The 25,240-nt window shown below is 41.4% G+C and overlaps 1 protein-coding gene and 1 long non-coding RNA gene across 3 annotated transcripts in view; both read right to left on the bottom strand.

The window, feature by feature from the left end:
* Window positions 1-9,473, bottom strand: part of FBN1 (fibrillin 1) — a 152,253-nt gene extending 142,780 nt beyond the window's left edge. The window contains exons 1-2 of one of the 2 annotated variants that reach the window (XM_061446884.1): window positions 9,384-9,473; window positions 8,659-8,936 (exon numbers count right to left, since the gene is read on the bottom strand). In XM_061446884.1, coding sequence (XP_061302868.1) covers window positions 8,659-8,831 — 173 coding nt within the window. In that variant the 5' untranslated portion in view covers window positions 8,832-8,936; window positions 9,384-9,473. Of the gene's footprint in view, window positions 1-8,658; window positions 8,937-9,133; window positions 9,257-9,383 lie in introns of those variants that run through there. The other variant, XM_061446885.1, reaches the window with a different exon arrangement.
* Window positions 9,474-12,550: 3,077 nt separating this feature from the next.
* Window positions 12,551-24,159, bottom strand: LOC133265936 (uncharacterized). The gene is made up of 3 exons (XR_009742187.1): window positions 23,467-24,159; window positions 17,799-17,867; window positions 12,551-12,859 (listed from the first exon to the last, which is right to left on the bottom strand). It is a non-coding gene; the product is annotated as an uncharacterized LOC133265936 (long non-coding RNA).
* Window positions 24,160-25,240: the final 1,081 nt, after the last annotated feature.

Raw genomic sequence — 25,240 nt, 5'->3', positions numbered from 1 at the left:
CTACGGGTATCTTTGGCTCTGGCCTATGTGCAAGTCAAGAGTTCAAACTGACATGCAAGTTTCCTGCAGAAACACTGAACACTTTTCTAACCCCAACTCCCATCACACTGTGACAGCTAAATACAGCAATCCAACAACAGCATTTGACATTAAGTGAATTCTTCCGCACTTGCTCTGAAAATCTGACTGTGTCTTTCGCAGGGACAGACTCATCTAACCTGACAGCCAGGCATTGTTCTTATTCAGAGCCAGGGACAGACGCGTTTCTGGCTCATATTCTCTCATTGTTTCACTTGAGAATGCCAATGGGTCCAGTTCAACACCCGACCCATGTGGCTGTATAAGACATGTAAAGTACATGTACACCAACACAAAAACTATCTGTTAGGCCAGGCCAGCACAGCTGGTAAACAGGAGGGATCCAGCACATACTTCCTTAAAACAAACAAACAAAACTACAAAGAAAAAGCAAGTAACAGAAAACCCCAAAGCACATTCAGCAGATAAGAAATCAGTCTTTCTATCTTGGTGGCACTAAATAGCATCCCACAGGAAACAGATACACCTGTGGGCTAGGCCAATGCTTAGCTCTTAGTCACTTCACCTGGGGAAACAGTGTACACCTCCAGCACCACTTCTCACATTCACCATGTACCTGTTGATGGCTATTGGTTAAGGTGGACCTCTAACAGTCTCCCAAGATAAAGCACACAGGCAAACTCAGGACCTCTGCCAGCCCATGCTGTGCACCAAGCAGAGCGAGCAGCAGCGCAAGGACTGTGTGGGGCACACTGGGCAGTCAAGCCCTAAGGCTAGCCAGCTGCTTGTCCAGGCTTTCACAGAGGCTGCTGGGTAAACTGGTGCTGCCCACTGTCCCCACCTTGGAGCAAATGCAAGCACTTAGGGAGTCTCACAAGGCTGAATTTGTATCGATACTTGTCTGTGAATGCCCTTAGGTATTAAGCAATCCCATTAATTTGTATTTTAAACTGCTTTCCCTTAGGCTACTGGAAGATTAGTTTTTTTATTTTGTAAGACAGAAGCATTTCTCCCCCTCCCCTCACAACACACTGTGTCCTACTCTCTTCCCTCTCCTTGCTGGAACAGTGATTCTGTGTTTGCAAAAGGGCGGTTACCAGCATGTCTATCATAAGGCAACAGGAAAACCCTGCTGATACAGAACCCACTGTTTTAGTGCACCTTATCCCTAGCAGCTGCTGGTAATACACTCTGTATACAGGGAAAAGAAAAAGATGAAATATCCGAGGGAAAAACAAAGGAGAAAAGAAAGAGGGGAAAATGTTCCTGAAAGGAAAGAAATTTTAGTTTGAAACCTCAGCTGAACATCACTGGATATTCTGATGTCCTCCAGCAAAACGAGAGAGAGGGTTTTCATCCTCTTAAAAAAGAGGATGAAAATGATTAAGGCTGTAGACAAAAGAACTGTGGCTTTCTTTTGGTATTTCTGAGGTTTTAATGGTCATGAATCATTTCATAAAATGAAAAGTAGAAAACGAAAACAACAGATTCTCCAGCAAGTCAACATTCAAAGTATTCTTCCAGATAAAAGCTGGAACTCCTTCATACTTCAGGGAAGATCTATAAGCAAAACCAGAAGGCACAGGTTTTCATTTAACAGGCTACATTTTACCTCTCAATATACCTGCCAAAGATGAGCCCAACTTCTTTAGGCTCTTTAAATGCAACAAAACCAAATTATTCTTCTCATGCCTCTACCTGCACACCAACCTTGGCATGGGCCTTAAAAAAATTAATAAATAAAACCAAAGTGGGGAAGTCAGAATGGATGAGAAAACAACGAAAGGAGACATCCACAATACAAGAGCAAAATGCTACAAATACATTTTCCAGCACAGTGTGATGGTTAATCAGAAACACTCCAGGCCACAATTGTTCCATTCTACAAAAATATTTACTGAGTCTGGGGAGCAAGACCAAAGTGACACACATGTATCTATATCCTCTTCATCTGCAGGGTTCCGCAGGGAGATGAAGAAGAGAAACAAGATCGAAGGTGATTTTATTGGAAAACAAAAAAGCTAATGATTAATTTCTTCCTACTTCCATAAGTAAACTTTCCAAGATCCCTAGCTAAAGTCTGAAGTAGAGATGGCCACCTATTAGCCAATATCTACTACACTTTTACCAAGAGTAAGTTTCCCTGCTGATTGATGTGCCTAGATAGCTTGGGTCTTGTGTTCTGTGTCGTACTATTCTAGTAATCACAAGCTGCCGAGTCCATGAACGTATTTAAAGTGACCTTCGTCATAACCTGTATTGAAGTTCATATATAAAACATTCAAGTTTGCAGGATGGAAGCTAAATGACAGTGAAATAGACTGTCCTAAGTGAGCAGCACTGCTGAAAAACACACCACAGGAAACAAAAATAAGCATACAGGAAAAACAGAAGCTGCAGTTTTATTCAATAAGGATCACTGTAAATGAAGCTGACAGATGGACTGCTCCTGCCAAACCCTAACCCAGTGATGCTCCCATTGCTCCCAAATAAACTGAGAGCAGCCCTATGCTTACCTCAATTCTGCATCCTCAAGCCCAGTATAGCCCCAAAGGTTCTGGCACAGCAGTGTGAAGTTGCACACAGTGTAGTAGCTTATGTAGTTAAGGTGGCAAACATAAACCAGATCAGACTGAATCTGGTGAACAACTTTTGGAACCACCACTGAACAAAATGTATCCTGTGATGGCTAACAAGAAGGGAGAAGTCTACTTTCATAAACCTTAAGTGGGCTCTTGATAGAGGAAAGTGCAGCTGTGGTTAGTATCCCAGGCACATGCTGGAGGCTTCTTCTGCCTCCTCCAAACAATTCTATCTGGAAGCCTGCACTGCAACCTGCAAATTACTGTACCCTGCTACAACTAGACACGCTCTGCAGGTGCTGTTCTTCCCCCCAACCCTTTATGCCTCCAGTTTCTGAAGACCGTCCCCCCCTTAATAGAAGTTCAACTGAACACCAACAAACTGGCATCAGAAAGTTGAAGTCTCCTGAAAGACAACACAAAAGATTAGACGATTCCATCATAAATCCACAGCAGAAAATGATCACACAAGGAAACAAAGCTCAATCCATGACATCTCTTATTTTCTGAATAAGAGCTGCAGCATAAATCTGTTCCTAACCTGCCAAGCAATTAAGTCATAGCCACAGTCAGCCTTACATAGGACCCCTCTGGGTGGATGTGGCAAACCCAATGTGAAATCCTCCATACACTCTGTACACAAAGTACAAACCCTCACAGGCCGGCTGTGACCTATCCTGCAGCATCTGGGTCAGCATATCAGGCCAGCCTGAAAGAGCCAAGAGCTATGTAGACCAAAATAAATAAATAAATAAAGTAATAAATAGAAGAGGAGAGGAAAGGAATCCAATCCTACCATCCTGATCCTCAACATGTCATCTAGGCAAAACGGAGTCTGGTGGTAGGAAACCTGCTTCGTCTGGAGTCCCCCAAGCCAATTTTACAGTACCTCAAGAATGCTGCTACACTGTTTATTGTGGCCTTTTTCCTCTGTTTGTTCTATTTTTGACTTACTATCATCAAATGGGAAAAAAAAAGCATTTCTCTAATACATTTTTGGGGAGGTAGTGGTCTGATTCAAATTTCAAACAACAGACATGTGGCACTTCTAAACCATTTGTGTTCAGCTACAATATAATATGAGAAAAGATCACAGAGAGAAGACAGGCTAAACAGTTTGTAACAGAGTCACATGTGCCTAAAACACCAGTGTAAGACAGATTACAGCAATACCCACCAAAAGTCTTAACCATAGGATAATTTCCCACTGGCATACCCAAAATTAATCGAGTTCTAATCCTGCCCTACAAACTACGTAGCCCCAGAAGCCTATCCCTATAAATTATAAACCAGAATTGGGATTAAAGCCATGCTTTTTAAAGAGATCCTGTCCGAATGACAGGATTTGGAAATCTAAGTGTAGAGTACAAGGACTAAGCCTGAAGATTATTTACTTTTTACTGTTTTCCTTTGGGCTGAAGAACAACATGGAACTATAACAAGAATGCTAGCACGGGAGCTTTGCATTGCTACTGGCTCTAGATAAAGCAATCCAGGGCAGACTATTACCAGACAGCTTTCATTAAATGTGTTTTAAAAAATTCCATATTGTATTTAAACAAGTATATTACAAAACATAACTAAAACCTATTGTGGTAGCCAGGAGAAGACATCTATATGATGAGAACTGAAAATAGTGTGTTATTCCCTCTTTAAATATTAGCCCTTCAGCAAGTGTTAATAACAGCTATTGCCAGTCACAGAACAGATTCTGTGCTGGCTTCTTGCTTGATTCTGTCTGCTTTCCCTGCTACTAATCCATACATCTTGCTCCCCAGAGAAAGTCACACCTACATCAAACCGCATCATGCAGTCCTACTGAAAGAAACATGTACATAAGTCACAGAGCCAAGACCTATGAACTCATTTCACTCTAGAACCAGATGTCCAAGGATAATGTAGTTTGCCATCAGCAAATAAATTCAGAGGACAGAATCTTAACACTATGAGTGGCTGCCAAGGACTTCAGGTTTCACATCAGGATGCACTGGCATTAAAGTTCTTCATCCTCCACATAGACTTTACCCTGTAAGATGCAGAGGAAGCCAGGTGAGTGCTCCAGCACATGAGGTATTAAGCATCTTGCCTCTATTTTTAATTAGGATTTTTATTCCCAAGTGTTCAGGCTGCCTCCTGCTCAGAAAGGGACACTGACAAGGTGTGGCAACAGCAGCTGGCCAGAGGTGTGTAGGCCAAAAGCGGTAAGAAAAATGTTTGCGGTTCTTCAGTATAAACCAATATTTACTGGTGCAGAAAGTCTGCTTTTCTTCAGCAGGCTCTTAGTGGTAAATATTGGTTTAAAATGAAAACCAGAAGCCTTAATTATATAGTTGAGTACTGGAATTATGCTATAGATTTATACGATTTATTTTATTTCAGAAGGCAGTGATGCATAAAAAGGGTCAAATCCAACCAAGCTTCTCCATGTAAGCATACTGGTAAACCTGTGGACTTTATTTAAGATGACCAAAAGAAACTGGTCCAAAAAAAAAACCCATGCAACCCCCTATTGAATAGCTTTACTCCAAGAGTTCTATGAATCATTCTGGAGCCAACTATTCTGTTCTGCAATATTCACTATCATTTCAACTTAATAAAAACAAAGAAATTAAATTGTTCTTGCACAAATGCATTTAATTAGTCTCTTAATTAGAGTCACATCACAATGCAGCTATCTGGACGAAATTTTGGTTCTTTTAAAATTTCTGCTGACCTATTGGTTAGGCAAATAATTGCTTTCTTTGACCATTATACTGAGAAAAGACTAATAAACACAATAAACATTGCTTAAAGTATTATTAAGTACTGACTGAGCCTCATTAGAGTTTGAGGTCTTTGTCTAGCATCCTCAGAAAACGGGAAATCCTAATTAATTCTAAGATCTTTAAACACAATACTTCTTGTACTCAGTCAAGTACCAATCAAATCACCAGCAAATCTTTTTTGTTTACTTTATATTCAAATGACAGAAGCACATATAAATGGTTGACTTCAAGTACATTGTGTTTACAAGGAACTTCCCATCCATGGCCAGTTTTGTAAGGCTTATTTCTTCAGAAGTTGATGCTATACTTAAGACATTTAATGGTGTCTCAGTAACAGCTTATTATTTTAACTTGCTGAATCACAATGGATTCCAGCAACATGAATGGAGAATCTAGTTATATTTTCAAATAATTATTGCCTTTATTCTGATTGCTTTCTGATCACTTAGAAGCACTAGCACATACATATACATTGTCTTAGACCAAACATTACAAGGACTACATTGCTAATGGCTCCAGAGCTGGAGCAATTTAATCTACATGAGCAGCAAGCTTGAAGTCTTAAAATAAGCACATAAAAGGCACTTCATGATTTCTAATTATTAAACTTAAGATATACTTCTAGATCATGTTATATGTTCAGACAGCTCACTGCACAAACAAGGAGGCAGAGGTCATAAGGACAAAAGCAAACATCTTCTGCAATCAACAGCTTGCAGTAAAAAAATGTTAAGTGAGAAAAATAATGAAAAATGAAACAGATCTTAGAGTTCTTCATTTTAACATACAAGACCAATATGCACACTAAGACTAGCCTCAGCACTTTTAAATGCTAAGAGGCTTTCAATAGTCATTACATTGAAATACACATGAAGTCTAAATGTAAAGGGTTTTCTCCAAAAACATATCCCCTTGCTTCTTACAGAGCAAGAGTTCATTGCAAAAAAGTCCTAGTCAACTACAATAACATGAAAATAAAGTTTCCCAGCATCTGTTATGACTTGTGTTACAGCTCTCAGATTCCCAAATGTGCTTGTACTGATGAACAAGTTAAAAAAACAGTATGTCTTCTTGTGAAATCATATTTTTAGTGGTTTAGCCCTTCAGTAACCATGAATTCTCCCTGTCTAATGCATATACAGTTCCTGTACATGCAAAATATGTTTTCCATCTGGCTTTCCAAAGAATTAGTTCCAACCTTGTCTGCTGAAATGACAATTCTTTTTACCCATATTGTACAGTTCAGTACCACACCTAAGGAAGTGTTTCTAAACTGGAAATATCCAGGAGTATTCATCACCCAACAGTGATCAAGATGACTGTGTTAACGATCTCCGGCAAACAAGTTGGGAACCCTACCCTCAGCCTCAAATGAGAGTTACAGAAAAAGGTCTAACATGTAAGCAAACTAGTAACTTGTTTTGTCTTTACTGTATATTATTATATCCTTGCCAAGAACCTGCTTCCCAAAGGCACTCTTTCAGATTTGTGATATTCAAAATTATTGACTAAGATATAAAATACTTAAAATTTATATTGCCATTATGTCTAGATTTGCAGAATTTTAAGTAGATATGTAACTCATAGATAATACACAATAAATCATTGCAAAGTACACAAATATGGAAGGCTTCTGTTAAACGTAAGAATCAACTCATAAGACAAACTACTTACACTAATCCATTTTAGATTCCAAAAATAATTAACACTTGAACCATCACCTCTTCATGCACTATTACTACTGTCTAAACAGCACAGTTTTAGAGCAACAGTTGCATTCACCAAAGACACTTTATCCCTAGCTAATGTGCCTCTAACTCCCACAAAGTCCGTTAAGTCAGCACACATGTGCTAGCTGGCATACTCTGTCCCACTGGTCAGAAAATGGTGATTTTCACTTTCTGTAATGAGAAAGTTTATTAAAACATCCTATAAAATAAGGCACCTTCTGAGAAATATTTTTCCTTATCATCTTTTACTGTTTGCAATTAGTCCTACAAACTTTACTGTACATCCTCCTCACCTCCTAGTTTTTGTCACAAGAAGAATCTGCTTTGTTCAGTATTTCTCTTGTGACTAGGTATAAGGAAATGAAATACAGAATCAGACCCTTGAAAAAAAAAAAGAGCTTGCATCCATTTTTTGCAACATGGTGACCTAAAAAATCAGCCTTTTCCAATCAGGCAGCATAAGAAAGTGCCAACATTGCAATTCTGAATATAAATAAAAAGTACTATACAAGTATGAGGAAGTTACAAAGAAACTAAAGCATATACACCAAGGCCTCTAACAATAAAGTTATAACAGCTCCTTTTTGAGGAAACCAGAAAAAGAAAGAAAATAGCTTGCATCCCTTACTGAAGGATAACTACCTCCATATCATGTTTGCTACAGCTGCCCTCTGCCTGATGACTGAAAAATCTGGCTATGGGCTGAAAAGGTGCATCGGAACACCTGAAATAGGAACCCCCTTTTTTCTGCCAACACTGCAAGCTTTTCCCCTTTACAGAGAACTACATTTTCAACTGCACACACATGCAATGTCTTTCAGCCAACTTAAAAACATACTTTTGCATTGGAAAGGTGTTCCATGAGAACTGGGAAAAGTTCGCCTGATACAGATTTACCCTTTAAAAAGAAACAATTTACTAAGTACATACAACGTGTCATAATGATTTTAAACTTTTATATGCCTGTAGATAGCTCTGATACAAAAAAAAAAAAGGTCCTTCTTCTTCCCCTCTGATTTCCCCAGGTCACAAGCAACACCAAATAAGCAAAGTCGGTCCGCTTGAGTGCAGGAAAGATGCACATCTCAAAAAGTTTAAAGTGGTGATGGAAGAGGGCAGCTAATGGAAAGGGCACGCTGCGGTCTCCGGGCCTCATCGCTATTCTGCTTTATGCAAAGCAGAAGTACGGGACGCGGGAGGAATGCACACGCCCGCAGTGTGCCTTTAGCTACGGCCTTCCTAGAAACTAAATTTGCAACCTCCGAGCTGCAGCGGCTTATCCTCTCCAAGCATCACCCGCCAAAGGCGAAGTAAGGCTGCAGCACGCAGGGGACCCAGCCCCGCGGGATGCTGTGGGCAGCGCCGGCGCCCCCAACTCACCCTGTCCCTCGGCAGGGGCAGCCCCAACGGGGGATCGGGGAGCTCTCCCCCGCCAGGTCCCACCGCAAAGGGGCGGTGGACATGGACGCACGGACACACACACATACAGCTCTACGCGGCTCCCCGCACCGCGCACCCCGGGAGGGCCGGCCCCGCACTTACCCTTTGAGCGCGTCGTGCCCGCCGCCGCCCTGCCCTCGCCTCTTGGCCCGGCTGGCCCTGCTCTCCTTGGCGCTGCTCACCCCCTCGGCGTGCCCGGCGGCGGCGGCGCCCGCCTGGGACATCCACAGCACGGCAACTCCCAGGGCGATCCCCAGCAGGCGACCCCGCCACATCGCGTCCCCCGAGTCCTCGGGCTGCGACCGGCCGCCGCCTCCTCTCCGCCGCCGAAGTGCGCCGGTCCCCGCCGCCCTGTCTCCGACCAGCCTCTCCAAGGCGAGCTGCAAGGGGATAAAAGGGAAGAAAGGGGGGGAGTTAGGGACCGAGAAAAAGCGGGCGCGGCCGCTCCGCGCCCCCCGGCGCCTGCCCCCGCGCCCCGGCGCCGTCGGCCCCCGGCCAGCCCGGCGCTAGCCCGGCCGGCGGGAGGCGGCGGCCGCGGGAGATGGCGAGGGGCTGCCCGGAGCCGCGCGGACTCTACCTTCCCTCCAACAGCATCCGCGGGGACTCCCGCTCCCGCAGCGGGCAGCCCGCGGCAGCCGTCACCGCTCCCGGAGCCGCTCCGGGACTGGAAGCACCTCCCGGGCATGAGCCCTCCCCGGCTCCCCGAGCCGGGCACCGCTGCGAGCAGCGGCTGCAGGAGCGCAGCGCCCAGCCGGGGCGCGCCGCGGGCAGGGAGCCCCGAGCCCAGCCCGCCCGCCCCGGTGAAGCCCGCTGCGAGGGGCGCGCACCCGCTGGAGCCGCCGCCGCCGGCTGCCGTTCCCGCTGCTGTTCCAGCTGCGGCCGCTGCACCCACCGCTACTCCAGCTGCGGCTCCAGCTGCCCCCTCCCTCCCTCCTTCTCCTCCTCCTTTTTCCCCTCCTCTCTCCCCCCCCTCCTCTTCAAGTATCGCCCATGCAGCACTTTCTCGCGAGAGAGAGGTGAATAAAAACGTTCCCCCCACCCCCGACCCGCCGTCCTGGGGGTCCGAGCCGTGCCCGCGAGGCGGATGCGGCGGGAGGGCCCTGTGAGCCCCGCAGCGGGTCACCTGTGGTCGGGCAGGGATGCGCTGCCCGAGGGGCACGCAGGGAGCCGCGCTCCTGCCCGGGGGTGAGGGGAACGCTGCGGCCGGGCAGCCGCGCCTGCTCGGGCGCCCCGCGGGTTCCCGGCGCCCGCGGAGGCAGAAGCGGTAGCGCTGTGGACTGAGCAGCGGAGTAAGCGCGTAACACAGGACCGGCGGGGAGCTGAGGGAGGTGGACTCCTATGCCTCCGTCTAAATACGTATATACACAAGCCCTAGAGGTGCAGCATTTCGCATCTAGATAACGGCTTAAATAAAAATCAGAATAGTATCCGTTTCCCTTATAAGGAGAAACAGCATCGATGTTGGCTTTACCTTAGAGGCTGCTGCAGGATGAAGAATACACTTTCTAGGAACTAGTATGGCGCAGACACCAAGGCACTGAGCTGTTCCGTACCTACTTCTAAATCCCTACAGCCAGCTCCAGAACAAATGCATGCCTCTTTCTTAGTAAGGAAAACAAGAAAAAAAAAAGCCCTGCAGTTTTTACTTATGCTTTTGGAATGATTTGGAAATCCTGAAGAGCAAATTGCTATCCCACCCCTTGAAAGGTAGGAAGTTTTATACTTGAATAATTTGGGGTGAGGAGAAGACAGTCAGTAATTGGAAATCAAACAGAGAGTATATACTCCAGGCAAGTAGCTCTGTACTAGGATTATCCCATTTCAACATACACAGAGAGTACAAAACCAAAAAAGCCTATTAAACTGAAAAGAGAAATGCATTCTGCTGCTCCTCACTTACAAATATTTTGGCAGAAATGCTGGATTTCCTAATGTGCAGGTATTCTCATTTCTGTTACTTTCAGGCAGGTTCTGATAGTGAAGGGGACTGTGTTATTGAATTCAGCTGCACAGTTTTATGAGCAGGCAGCTGACCACCCATGCACAGCAGCTTCCAAACCACCTTGCCCAAAGATAAATGCATGGTGTAATGTGAACCACTAACTCAGTATGAGGGGAAAAAAAAGGAAGCACCATGTAAGATTTCCTAGTACCAATCTGTGTTTACAGCTGAAATGTAACATTGACACAAAATGTGACAGATGCTACTTGAAATACATAGTTAAATCAATTACAGTAATTTTTATATTGTGTGTAAATATGCATTATCCTTCTAAAGGTACATAGAAGTATTTAAACTAGTACAGGAGATGCTGTATTTGTGTGTGATCAGCACAGTAACAGCAGTGTAATAATTTTGGCTGATTTTTATCATCAAGCAAAGTGGTGGATTCTGCAAATTACAAAACAGTCCATTTGACCATTCCAATGGCACCATTCAAGAATTTAATCTGAAAACTTCCAGACAGACACTTAATATACAGGTGAAACATAGATGTACAGTGAAATACTATGAGATACTGGCACAAGAAAGGAGTAGTTTGATTTTTCAGTTTTTCTTGTTTGTCTACCACAGATAGGAACTATTTTTTCTCTGCTTATGCTTGTTGAAGAGAAAACCTAGCACTGGACAAAGGATTTTGTATTTCTTTTGCAGTGGCAAATTAAAATTGCTCAGAAACTAAAAGAGACCAGGATAAAGGTGGTAGCAACTGCCCCTGCTATTAAGAAATCTCAGACATGCTGTACATTGATATACAATTCTCTTCCTTCACTCTTACCTATATGTACAGCAAAATCTAAACATTTATTTAGTAAATGTAGAAGGTAAATATGTTCAAACCAAGCCACTGCAAAAAAAATGCTGTTGGATGTTTACTAATTAATTATGTTTATGATGTGAAGATAGAATTTAGCAGTAAACAAAAGCGAGTTACGAAAGGAATTCTGCGTTACTATTTACTCAAACATTCTTTTAGTGTCGACAGTTTCTGTTTCAACCGCTTTAGTTTTCTGGATGAGCTACCAGAAAAATATCCAGTCTATGTCACAGGTTAATGGGATGATTCTCTCATATCTTTTAGGACATTTTATGACATATTATTTGATATCTTGCATGGTTGCAGAAATACGGATTACACTATATGAAATAATGTTACATGGTATGTGGGCTGTCCGTTAATTAAGCTAGTGAAATATGTAGCACATCATCAACTTCTGCTGTTCCAGTTTAAAGTATATGTTTATATATTAGAAGTACTTAAATTGTTGACAACTTTAAAATAGCACCCACCTGGGCTCTCAAACCACTAGAAGAATACACTGTCACAAGCAAAAGACTTAAAACAACTTTTGCTCTCTGCTGCTGAACAGAGCTACTAATAAGGGTCATCCACATGCTTTCCCACAGCCACTTGAGACTTTACAAACATCTGGACTCTGAAGAACATCTGGACAAACAGATTCCTATATGGCCTTCAAAACACTTGTCATCCACTCAGAAGTTTCACTGAAGGGAAGAAAAAACCCAAAGAAGCAATTTCGATGACCCAGTTGATCACCATCTCCCATGACAAACACAAAGATGAGCTCTCAGATTAACTGAGATCCAGAAGCTCATTGGCATTTTAGCTCCTTCATCAAACCCTGGAATCACACCCAGAAATAAACGACACCAGGAACACGGCATACAACATCACTGCTACATGCATAGCGGAATTTGCTGTAACACTTAAGCCACAATTTTTCCACAATTCTGATTCTGATTCACCAGATGATACTGAGGATCTTATAGCTGTATCTTGGAGCATGTAGATGGCATAGATTGTGGTGGCAGGGCCCAAAAATTAGGGGAGGATACTTATAGGTAGTTTCCTCTTATCAGGGAATGACAGATAAAACATGAACCACCTTTTGCAGTTAGGTATGAACTTGGAAGCCGTGATCCTAAACATTTACATAACCACATACACACACTTTATATCAAGCCCAGTACATTTCTCTGGTAAAATAAATTCTCCTTGCTAGCTATGTCTTAGTGCACCTCTCTGTGCTTATCAACATCAGGTACACAAATCATTTTATGCAAGTCGTTAAATTATTAAACTGTAACTGATTGTCAGAGAAATACCTCTTTGTCCTGCTCTTCAATTCCCATAAAACCATTGAGCTGAAGTTTGCAGAGCTGATGATCTTTGTGTTCAGCAGCAGTGATGTGAAGTACTGGTCTCCCTCCTTGCTGGCCTTTACCAAGCTGGTCCTTTTCATCTTCTGCAAACATTCCTCCCTCTTCTCCTGTAGGACACTTATCAGAATTTTCACAGTTTAGACAAATTGCTTTGAACCGTTGCAAACAAACCCCGAAATATTATCCCTGGAGGTACTGTGATGGAGTTGGAAGTTCCATTAACTTCCATTTTTATGAACTTTTTCACTAATTGCATTTTTTGATCTGCAAATTTACTCCAACCCAAGTAAGCAAAAATAAGTATGTCCATCTTCCATATTTCTTTATTAAGAAAGCCTTGATTACGCCAATGAAAACAAATAGTGTGGGAAAGTTTTAGTGCGTGTATTTTCTTAAGTAAATAAAAAGCACAAACAGTAATTATAGCCAGACAACCAATTAATTGGTTGAAATCTAAAAAAAAATAAAAAATAGAAAATAAAACAAGCTATCACCCATTTTTATTAATGTTGGTTGGCCAGACAAGCTGATACCTAGCTATGAAATCCATAAACAATAGCTTTTAGGGGACAAACTTCACTGAAGACATTTACTTCATTTTTACAAATTGTTTTATTTGATGTTTTCATCTGTCAGCTGAGCTTATAATGATGAAGGAGGAAATCCAACCTACATGAGCATATAACTCCATCATTTGTGATACTGCGCAAAGTGGTGGCGTGATGTTTCTATAATATTATAAGAATTAAAAAGTCTCTCTTGGCTCAGACAATTAGTGGCCTATGTGCTTCTGGGGAAATTCCTGTATTTTATCTCAGTTGTATCCTAGGTGACCATAAACCTATTACATTTTATACACATTCATAACACATCTGTCCTGTTTACGCCTGCATGGAATAGTTTAGGCACAGAACTTGTGTTGTTTTAAACAAAGCAATTCCTTTATTTACAAGAACAAGGTGAATTTGGTATCAGCCCACCAAAAGCTGTAGAAGTCAAACAATAATTCATTTGTCCTTTCTAAGATCAGAATAAAACAGATGTTCTTGCTCCTCTAAAACACCTGGATTCTTCAGTATCGGTGACAAAGCACAAGGCCATTCAAGAGATGCCCTAATTCAGATACCCTCAGTACTATTTTTAGGGAAGTACCATATTCATAGCTGGTTTCTAAAACTAAGTCACATTTTAAATCAATCCTTAGCTTGTAAGGGTAAAACTGTTGTATTATATCTCAATTTACTAAAGACATGAGATTACATTAACAGTTTTTCCATGGGGGTCCTAAAGAAAACTTAAGCAGAAGAAATCCTATGACTTCTGTCCTCCAGGAAGGGGAAGCACAACTGATTTTTGTAAGGCTAGTGTTGAACAGAAATACAACTAAAATACACTGGAATGGATTTTTTGTTGTTAATCCCAGTCTATCACGATACATAGGTTGATATATTTAATTATGTGCATACAGGTGGAAAACCTAAAGTTTAACAATAGCACTTGCTTCTTTGATTTAAAAAGAAAAAATTAATCTAGCCTTAGTGCAAGAAAGGGAAATACATATACTACTACGTTCTGTCAGCTATAACCCTGTCAAATTCAATGGGAATCTTGCCAGAGTAACAGTTGCAAACTGAGTTTCCTCAGTCTTACATTTGTCCCAGATGACCTCTTAAATCCCACCTGTAAACTCAGAAGCAAAGTGAAACAAATTTCAAGGCTTAGCATGAAATGCCAGCTGCTGGGTGAATTTTCAGGCTAAGATACTAAGCAAAAGAGATACAGCTTTTTATTAGAATTAATACATTCCAAGTGGGTGGAAATCAGTAACTAGGAGCCTCTTCTTGTAGCTCTCATTTATGCAGAACTCCCTACTGACTCTAACAAAGAGAGCTGAATCAGGCCCTACATTCCTTCAAACACTGTGTCAGCAAGGGATTGGGTGTCTCTGCCTCTGTTTTCCATCCCAGTGTTCCTCTGGCTATGAGATGTCTCAGTTGATCGGGAGTTGCCCCATGATGCAGTTGAAATAATAAAAAAGATAAAAAGAGACCAGGGATTAGACTCTGAACCCACCACATTCCATTTGCAAGGCCTTTCCTTTGAGAAATAACACTATGAGAGCATTGCATACGGCTGTCATAGAATCAGTGATGAATTTAGGTCAGAAGGGACTTGTAGAGGTTATTTGGTCCAGTCCCCTGCTCAGAGCAGGACCAACTTAAGAGTAGGCTGTTCAGGTCCTATCCAGCTGAGTTCTGAGTATCTCCAAGAATGAACATTCCACTTTTCTGGACTAACCTATTCCACTGTTTTACAACCCTCATTGTGATTATTTTTGCTTAATACTTAGTAGGAATTTTCCTTCTTAGAATTTGTGCCAGTGCCTCTCATCCTACCACTGCTCACTATCCAGGAGAGGCAGCCTCTACCTCCTCTATACCCTGAAGGCAGCAGTAAGATCCTCCTTAGCCTTTGCTTCCTAAGTTTGAATGAACCCTCTTCTCAGAAAGCATTGCTGTAGCCCCTAACCATCCCAGGGGCTCTCTGCCAGTCTTGCTGTAGATGTCAATGCTTTTGGGGTTTAGGAGTGGGGTTTTTGTTTTGGTTGAATTCTGTTCTTGTATGTTGGTGCCCAGAGCTGCATATAGTACTGCAGATACAGTTTTTCAAGTACCAAAGGAGGGGAAGAACAGCTTCCCTCCACTGCCTGGTTACACTGCCACTAATACAGCCCCATATGCAGTTGGCCACCCTCACTGCAAGGGCACGCAGCTGACTCAGAAATGGTAGTAGTGAGTCTCCAGCCAGTGAATAGTTCAGTACGGCTCTGCTCTGCACTTTCCTTTATTAGTAACTTTCCAAAGGCTGACTTCATTTCCTCAGGTTTTCTAGATACCAGTAAATTGAGACAACCTCATCTAAAGTCTGCAATTTCTTACCGGGTATAAAATCATTTGGGATTCCCCCACCCCATCTGTTGAAAGCATTAGAATTTACTTATGAGAATCACTGGGGCGTTGCTTTATCAGGTTCATAAGTAAGTTTCAGCAGCCAGTCATCTTGCCTCTAAATGGCCATCAGATGCAAGGTCTTTTATACACCACGCTGGATAGAACATGATCCATTTAATAATGCATTTATCTTTCTATATTACATCTTGCACTTCCAGTATTGTTATTTGGGTATATTCAGCCCACAAAAGTCAGTAGGAAACTTCCCATTAACTTTAATTTTGTTTCATAATTAGCCCTTTCTCATTTCTGTATTGGCTTAACCCACAGCAAGCTGATTGCGTCCTAAAACAGATAGTTATAAAGCATATGTATAATGCAAATAATCACATTGCCTTTCTTTATAAGAAAACAGGAAATAACAACTATAGCTAATTCAAACACATATTCATTTTACAAGTAACCAAATGAAGTTAAGGAAGCTATTTGAGTAGGAAGTAGCAATAGATTCCAAATACTGTGGCTCAAAGTGGGAATGAGAAGGGTCAGGAAGAAAGCTCTGTATATTTTTGTGGTTTGGGGTTTTTGGAAACCCTTTTTTTCTTCCCTACAAAGAGAATTAAGATATAATGGTAATTTATAATGTAGAACACTTGAAATGTGAGAAATGTAACTTTTACCAGTGTTTCCAGTACAGATTAATCAGATTAAGATTTAAATGGGGGAAGCAATTCTAGCACTGAAAAAAATAATAACCTTTAAAGCTTTTTTTCCTTAATACTGCCTCTAAAACATCCCTAATGGTTTGCAAGTTATCAACACCAGATCCACCCAAAATTGCTATTACTGTGATGAATGGGGTGGAGTTCAGAAGAGATTGCCTTGCTGCATTTCTTTTTTAAAGGGGCAGGTTTTGACACTTCACAAAGCTTAAATGAAAATGTTGAGCACTGGTTTTAGCTTTGTGAACTCCCTTCAAGACCAAAAATAATACCACATAACTGGAGACGAATAAGAGCAGAGGTCGAACAGGCACACAGTCAGCAGAGGAAATGTCATCTGACACCCGCAAGGGAGAGCCAAGGAAAAATACTCATGGGCAGGAGACGCTTGGGAAAAAAAGACATCTATATCTATCTGTCTATAGAAATTTGGATATATAGTAAGGCTGACTTTTCCCACTCCTGTTCATCAGTAAAAGGAAGGAAGTCTAATTTCATGGATGAAACAGCGGGCGATGTAAATAAGATTCATGCTGCCTTTTCAAGATAAGGAAGTCTTCCAGAGGCTCCAGTCTGGACACATTTTATGATAAACTATTGGGAAAACAGAGCTTCCCTGCACTGCAGTGATCTGGAGAAGCTTCCTTTGGCATTACAAACCTAGTCCAAAGACTTGAGATAACTTTTTTCCCTTCCACTTATTTCAGTGGACTTGAGAGCATGCCCTGACTTCACTGTGGTGAACACTGTTCCATCAGTCAAGCTAAGTTAGAGCAGTGAAGTTTCTGAAAATAGAATATTACTTGAATTCTAATGCATTATGGAGAACCAGAAACAATTACTTCTACACAATTGGCAAACATGTCTTTCCTCCTTTTCAAAATATGTGGTCCTCTCCATTCTCTGGTCCATACACAAGGCTATTTACCTGCCTGAGTTTTTGTCACAAACAGCAGAACAGCAACAAGTCCGTGCAGTGTTGCTGACTAAATATTCAGTCCTGCACAATGAAAATACAAAGAGAATTCTTGGCAGCGTTGTGTAAAACAAGGAATTATTGCTTTTTGAATTTACTCCAACTTGTAAAAAAGTTTTTAGAATTCGCATATGTATCATGCTCTAATACACATGCTCAACACTGACAAATTCAGAGCTAAATGTGTCATAAGAACAACTGCGCTATTGTATCAGTTCAGCATGTCACTGATATGCACGTGCGGGCAATGGTCATTCCCCATGGAATCCTAGAAAATGTTGCTTTTTGAGGGCATCTCAGTATTTGAAATCTTATTAGCCTTTTCCACTTTTCCCCCTCCCCACCAGTGGTATCATAAACTGCATTTTAAAGGTAAGCTGACTGAAGGAACCCTGGTAGCTACTTACCTCACTTTGACAGGTTTGTTTCACAAGCTGTCCTACCTCTTCCTGCAGTCAAAACCTGTATAATAGCATCTGCAAGGAAAAAAGGAAAAGGGGAGAGGGGGATTAAACATATATAAAAAAAGCCAAACATTATCATTTATGCCACTGGCTAAACCCATAATATGGGAAAGGTTAGCCCTGTGCTTAATCAAATCCCTGGAGAAGAGAGCTTTTCTAACACATATGGAACTAAATTCTGTATTCTGTTAACTGTGATTGAAGGACCAGAGTAGAAAGAAAGTCTGAGGAACTTCTTCCACTTATGTAGAATGAAAGTGGGATGTAGCCAGGGAAGATGCTGGGAAGTACAAAAGTGTGTTAATCTGCAAATCCCAGCGATAAACCTACCCAAGGCTGCACTGCTCAGCCCTACTCCTGAGCTATCAGCAGACAGCCCTGCTTCAAGAAAATGCTGTCTGACAGCTGCCAGGTGTAGAAGTTGCTGTTCCTCAGATGATCAGCAAAATATGTTCCACAGTTGCCAGCACTTCTGCAAGAAAGCATTCAGCAGACAGTGTGGTGATTTAATTTATGAGGTTGCTCATACTCCAGAAGCTCTCAGAAACCCCAAGTGAGGCTGTGGCCCTATTGCACTATACTAAAAGCACAGAAAGCAAGCTCCAATTAGACAATGCCATTCGACACCAGGTCTAGGCAAACAGTAGCAGTGGTGGAAAGACGCTCTGACAGCAAGGCAGAAACATTTGCATTAAGTTGTCCGTCTCTAGGATGACTCCAGGACTTCATTCACCATAACCAGACCTTACAGCTTTTTTACATGATCACTTGCATTTTTAAGTTCTGATTTCCTTGTCAAGTTTCAGTCTTCTGGAACCACAAAAAGGGATGAGAATAATTATAAGGGACAAGGTGGGGGAGGCAGTGCCCTCACTGCAGTGCTGGAACAGCATTGCTCGGACAGGCCTGCCTACAGAATTGCCCAATGTCAGGTAGCATGCCCCAAGCAGCAGCGGATCCTTCCCTACCCAGGCACATGCATTCCCAAAAGCAGGCCCTGCCAGCTTGTTTGAGTAAAGAAACTTCTGCATCAGCTGCCTCCTTGTGCGCTTCTTACAGCTGCACACAATTTTATTTCAACATTATGTATCTTACACGCTTCCTATATAAGTACACATGAATGATTTTGATTTAGTTGGACTGTTGACACTGCTGCTCGAGAGAAGAGTTAAGAACAAGTTAAACTCCCTGGCTGATGAATTGGTCACAACTTCCCACAGGGACTGCTCAGACATCCGCAGTGATAAATAGAGTCAAAGCCTCTACTGGCTTAGCTCATGTTTATTAGAACTATCTGCTAATGACCTAAAGGGAACAATCTTGAGAAGCGTAGCAAATAGTTTCCCCAGCTATTGGTTATTATAACATGCATCACTGACACCGGCAAATAATCTCTCATAAGAGTACAGCAGGAAGACAGGAGTTACGTTTTATGAAGGATTTTACTTTTCACATTTGGTTTCCTTCCAGCTTGGAAACTGAGATACTTCAGTTTTCCACAAAAGAAAAAATCATGCGGAAAAAAGGCCAGGTTTGGATCTCCTAAACTGTTTCATTTCAATTTTGACTTTTTAGAGTCGCAAAAGTTTACAAACGAAGACTCACTTTAAAACAAAAGGTTTCACTCAAATAGTGTTAAAATGTTTTGATTCTTGGAACGCTTTCATTTTTCTTCCATAACTGAATATGAAGACAAACACAATTTTGTGAACTATTTTAAGAGAACTGTATTTTCAAATGGAAAATTGTCAACATTTTCTTTATTGATCCCTTTTACTCCCCTTTCTTTTCTTCCAAACATTAGTCCAAGACATTCTAGAAGAAAATGGAAAAGTTACAAGGGAATAGTTTGAAAAGAGGAGCTAGCTACTGAAAACTGAATCCTCTAAATACATTTTCCTTAATATAATCTCTCTGAGCAGAAAAAGAAGAGACAAGCACCTTATGAGATACCTCATCTTCTCCAAGGACACTGTATTAGCAAGTCATTTCCATACCTTTAAAATACAGAAGCAAAATAAAATTTAGATGAGCACTTATCCACTAACTATTGCTAAATTAAGCCTGTGCTGCACACCTGTATAGCACTGATTACAACATCAGCAACTTCAGCAAAGAACCAGGGGATTACTGGAAAAGTAGAAGTTTCCATTCTGATCCTGTAGGTTCTCATGTATTTTCCAGCTAGTGGAAGCCACATCCTACACAAAATGGCCAACTGGCAAGCTTAAAGGAGGAACCCAGTCATTCGACAGTCTCCATATGTCCCACAACTTGCACAGGCCCAGGCAGCGCTAGACATGCACCAAAACTGGCATGTCCCACAGCACAAACATAGAGCAGCACTACAGACGTGACCGAGTACTGCTGATGTTTCTGCAGCCTTGGCCGCAGTTTGAGTCACCATGACATTGACAGTAACACCCCTCATGAACAGATTTGAGGGCGCAGGAAACAGAAGCTTACTACACAGCTTTAAGATTTTCCTGTACATACTGACTTTAAAGCTGTAGGTGCAGTGTGGCCCTCAGTTAAAGCCAATACATAAAAACCAGCATTGTTTAGAGAGTTAGATTGGCAAGAGTCCCAGTCACTGAACAGGTTTCTCTATACAAAGAAAGGAAGAAGGAAGGAGAGGTAGAACTGTTTTTATTTTTTACAGAATATTAACTATTTATAAATTTATAAATATTAATCTATTGTGATAAAGTGTTATATAAAAGTACATATGGCATAAGACCACTAGAGGGGAGTAAAGTAACTTAAAAGTGAATGTTTCTTCTACTTGGTTTTGCTATACAAATTATATTTGCACATGTTAATTAACAGCTATAGTAAAACCAGAGTATTAAAGAATTGCATTTGCTTAACATTCTAAGCAAAGTTGATTAGATAATTACAGTATTTCTGTACCATTGTCCCCTCTCACTAGGCTGCAGGCTGACAGGGAACATTCATCATCTGGATGAAGCCAGAACACCAGGGGTGGCATTCAGCCAGAACATTTGGCAATAGACATGAATTTCTTTACTTGTATTGAGATTTATAAAGAAACAACACTACATGATGGAAACAGACTCATTTTATCAAGTGTGAAAAATGCACCAGGCTTAAAAGCTTGCTTGGTAGGTAAGTATGTACAAGAGGAAGGAGAATAAGAACCCTGGTTCTCACATAGATCACTGCCCAGGTTTACACAACAGTGAAATACTTACCCAAGCAACAAGAACAGAGAGAAAAGCATGATAAATTTGGAAGTGTGAAGTACTCTGCATCAGAATGCTGGGTGAAATCTCACTACAGCTGCAAGTAATGTGCTCCTGTATCACTGCCAGGTTACCATCATCTCCATTGTAACCCATCTAACACTGTGGGAGACAAGACTGTGCAGTGAATCTGCACAAAAGAGCAAACATTTAAAATAAATTTCAATGGGAAATCTTAGCAACTCCCACAGAACAAAGGGAAACATGAGAACACAGTTCCAACAGCAGAAGAATGGCTTTGACAGTAAATTTTAAGGACAAATGACTGAAATATATATATGCCACTGTGTATCTTAATACTTCTGGGAAGCATACCCAGCTTGAGATTTTATGGGAAAAGGGACACTATACGGTGGTAAGTAGATCTCCAAACTTCACTGGACAGTACCAACTACAAAGTAAAGTAAGAGGTAAGGGGATAATAAGATATAACATTCCAAAGGCGTTAAGGAAAGTCTGGTAAGCAAGCCAGAGCTCTCCTTAGCTGCATCTCCACAGATTATGCTTACGGAAGCTGGATTTAATCACATCAGTCTTGAAAGGCTTTTACAACAACAGATAGGGTGTTTTGCAAAGACTCTAGTAGTTGTGCAGAAGAATGGACAACCGGTTGAACCAGTCTGGAAATGATCAAGCATAGTAGGACCATGAGTGTTGGATCTAAATTTTTTCCATTTATCATTTGGTGTCCTTTGGACTAGTTCCACATTTGCACGCCACAGGAGACCTATGCATCTTAAAAGCTGATGCATGGAAAAAAGAATGAAAGCAATGGTTTTACCTAAGCAAAAGAAAACTGAAGAGGAGAATAGTAATTTTTAAGCATGACATAAAAGAAATCCCTATTTCATGTCCTTGGTACACTGGAGAAGCAGTAATGAGCTTAAGTTGCAGCAGAAGAGTTCAGGTAAGACATAAAGGGAATGGGGAAGCAGCCTTCCATCAGTAAGGATAATACTGCAATGGATTTGTCTTGGCAGTTGTAGAGCCTCTGTTTATTGGACCTTTCAGAACACATTGGACAAACATTCACTAGGACTAACATCAGCACTGGTGATTCTGCCTTGCAGGAGGAAAACAGACTGTGTGACTTTCTTAGAAAGGTAAAGGTGGAAAAGACCTGTAAAAGACCTATGATGATATGTAAATTCTAATTCATTAGTATCATATAACATGATGAACCAGATAACACAAGAAAAAACAGTATCTCAGACTGATACATACAAATGAACCAATTTCCTACCAGCTGAAGAGGATGGGGAGATCCACACCCACCTCTTAAATCAACAGTAAGCTCAAAAGTACTAGAAAAACCCGGGTTTAATTCCCCATTCAGGCTTCCTAACTGTGTGAACAAGCCAACTAACCCCTATGGCCTCAGTTCCTACTCATGTAACTGTTCATGTGCACAGCAAGTTGCTGTGATACGAGACAAGGTTTCAGATGTGCATATGTTTACCAGAAATAAAGAATGTGAAAAATCAGTTTATGTAAGACCTCTTCTTAATTTTCTTCATTAATAGATACAGGTGCTGCTCTTTCCAGCTGAAAGATGCCACCGAAGAGAGAAGCTAAAACATTAGCATCTGTTAACCAACAGTTAACATATTCATTGCTCAAAACATGCATGACTTAAATCATGCGCATTCCTGTTCTGTACGTCACACATAAAGCTAATTGTACATAACATGTTTATAAAAGATGTTCTTAAAATTACCATTTAAATATAGCATTAAAAAGTAATTCAAAAGTTGTTCTATCATATTTTAGTACAAAGTACTGACACATTTTCACGAAGAGGAATGTACAGACATAAATAAATCAGCTGAAGCAAATAAAGATACATCAAGGAAAGAATACTGCTGCATTCTGCTACTTTGAGGATGGACCTGGGGTGTGGTTAAACAATGTTTAAGCTAATCTGCAACATCACTAGCATGAAATTAGATCTGGCTCCTACAGCATAAATGCAGTATTAAAGCAGGCAATTACCTGAATCAAAAAGACATGAGAGCAGGTAATGAATTCTTGACTAAAACACGTAAGTTCTTTCAGCAGTATAACCTAGTGGGTGAAAAACCACGGCAAATTTACTGCAAGAGACTCATCTAGTGGCTCTGTTACAATACTGGCTCAACTATGCAAGTCCAACTACATATATTGCAACACTACATCCCCCTTTCCGACTGATGTCAGCTGTCCAATTTCAGGAGTTGCCACCCCTTATGCTAGCCTGTTATTGCTTCATTTTTTCCTGCTGACGTTGGAAAGAGGGCTAAGGAATGCTTTTGAGTAATTGTTAATTCTTGGGCTAAATATCTTCTTGTTCCTCAGACTTTACTCACCAGGGAATAATTGCTGCTGTTTGGGTATGGATCTTTCCTCCAGGCTTCTGCAGTAGATTCTCATTAAGGAAAACTTGGCAGGTCTGGAGCTCTCTGGAGTTGTCAGTGCAACAAGACACACAATAAACGTTAGGCGAGCAACAATTTAACTGAACCTCTACCCACATCCACCTTCTCACATGCACTGCAGTTTTAGTCACTGAAGTTCCCTGGTGTGGTGATGCAGTAAGATACAACTGAAATAGCAACCAAATGTAGTTGGGCACCTAATGTCTATATTTAAATACTCTCCCTTTTAGTAGCTGGGATTGGAAAGATTTCCCCCTTCCTCCCTCTTTTGCCACATATGCATAACATCTTCCTGCTCTATAAGAGTAGGAACCCTCACAAGAGAACCTTTGCTCACATCAGGTTATGGAGCTGCTGAAGAAAACTCCCTCGTTTCCTCACTGTAGCTGGGATCTGCTGCACCCTTGGCTTTCTTCAGAGCAGTCAGTAAAGAGGAAGATCCCTTCTCATCACTGTGGAACCCCAGCTTCTAAATTAAATACATAAAAATCATCAGCTGTTCAAAGCTTTAGCAGGACTAGAGTTATTAAAGCACTTCATATGCACTAAAACCACTCAGCTTTCAAACACAGGAAATTTTCTTAAAGCTAGAGAACTGACAGTCAGTTCTGCACACAAACAACATTGAACAAGATGACAGAAATCACAAAGTGTTCTGCACAGTGGCACAGAGTGTGGCTTTTTGGGGAGCAACTACAGAGCAGCTCTTGACCACACCACAGATGAAGGATTACTTGGAAAAGTAGGTTTGGTCCACACTGAGGAGTTGGATGTTTAGTTTTACAGACGCAAGCTTTCTTCATCTGGGTAAGGTTTCTGGACTTGCCCAAGGAGTGAATTAATGTGGTGTATTGGTTTAAACACTTGTACAAGTACCTGTCATGCAGGAATAAATGTGCTGCTTCTTTACCTTGTGCAATTTGGGGAAAAATGCTTAAGCTAACCCAAAAAAGCCACTCATCATTGAAAAAAATATCTCCACGTGGGGCTTAGAGGACAACTAGTAAAAACTTTCCTCTGCAGACAAGGCCACAGCTATTTCCTCAGCTAAGAGCTCGGAATTTGGCCCTTGAACTTAACCACTGCCCATGTTTGTTTAGGCACAAGCAGTCTCTCATGGTTTGGTTTGCTCCCACTGACGATGACAAACCCCACCTTCACTAAAGAGGAAACGGGGTTGGATTTATGGGCAACTTTAAAGGCCACCAAGAAATTCAGAAGTCTCTCATTAGCTCGCCCAAGAGTCTCAAGTCACAAACCAGTCCTGCGTACCAAGAGCTGTAATGCATTCTGCCTTGCCAGTTGGCCTGAGATATAAACATGCAGGATGTTTCTGTAAAGGAAGTTAAACACATTTTTCTTCAGAAGCTTTCTCTTGAATCTTGTACTATTTTCCTCTTAAAACCCAAAAGATTCTCAGATGAAACTGTGCTGTTCAACTCAAAGACCAAATGAGTATCCTTATGGCAGTTAAATATTACGTATGAGAGGTATATACATCATCAGAGAGAATATTCAGTCTTTTTTCTTCTTCTATCATCAAAGAATAGCAAGCAAAACCTTTTTGCTTACATCTTCTGTATTACTGCTGATGTGAACTGCTGGCCCATAACCAGACTTTTAATTGCAACAGGTATGATTTAATCATATCCTGCATAAACAAGCAGCAAACCACCTCTTCCTCACAGAAGCACTAGAAATGAAA

This window comes from Pezoporus flaviventris, unplaced genomic scaffold, assembly GCF_033815535.1.
Source record: "Pezoporus flaviventris isolate CSIRO_AGI_PZ_B2104156 unplaced genomic scaffold, CSIRO_AGI_Pfla_v1 ptg000006l, whole genome shotgun sequence".
NCBI lineage: Eukaryota > Metazoa > Chordata > Aves > Psittaciformes > Psittacidae > Pezoporus > Pezoporus flaviventris.
This window is presented reverse-complemented; position numbering and strand designations above follow the sequence as displayed.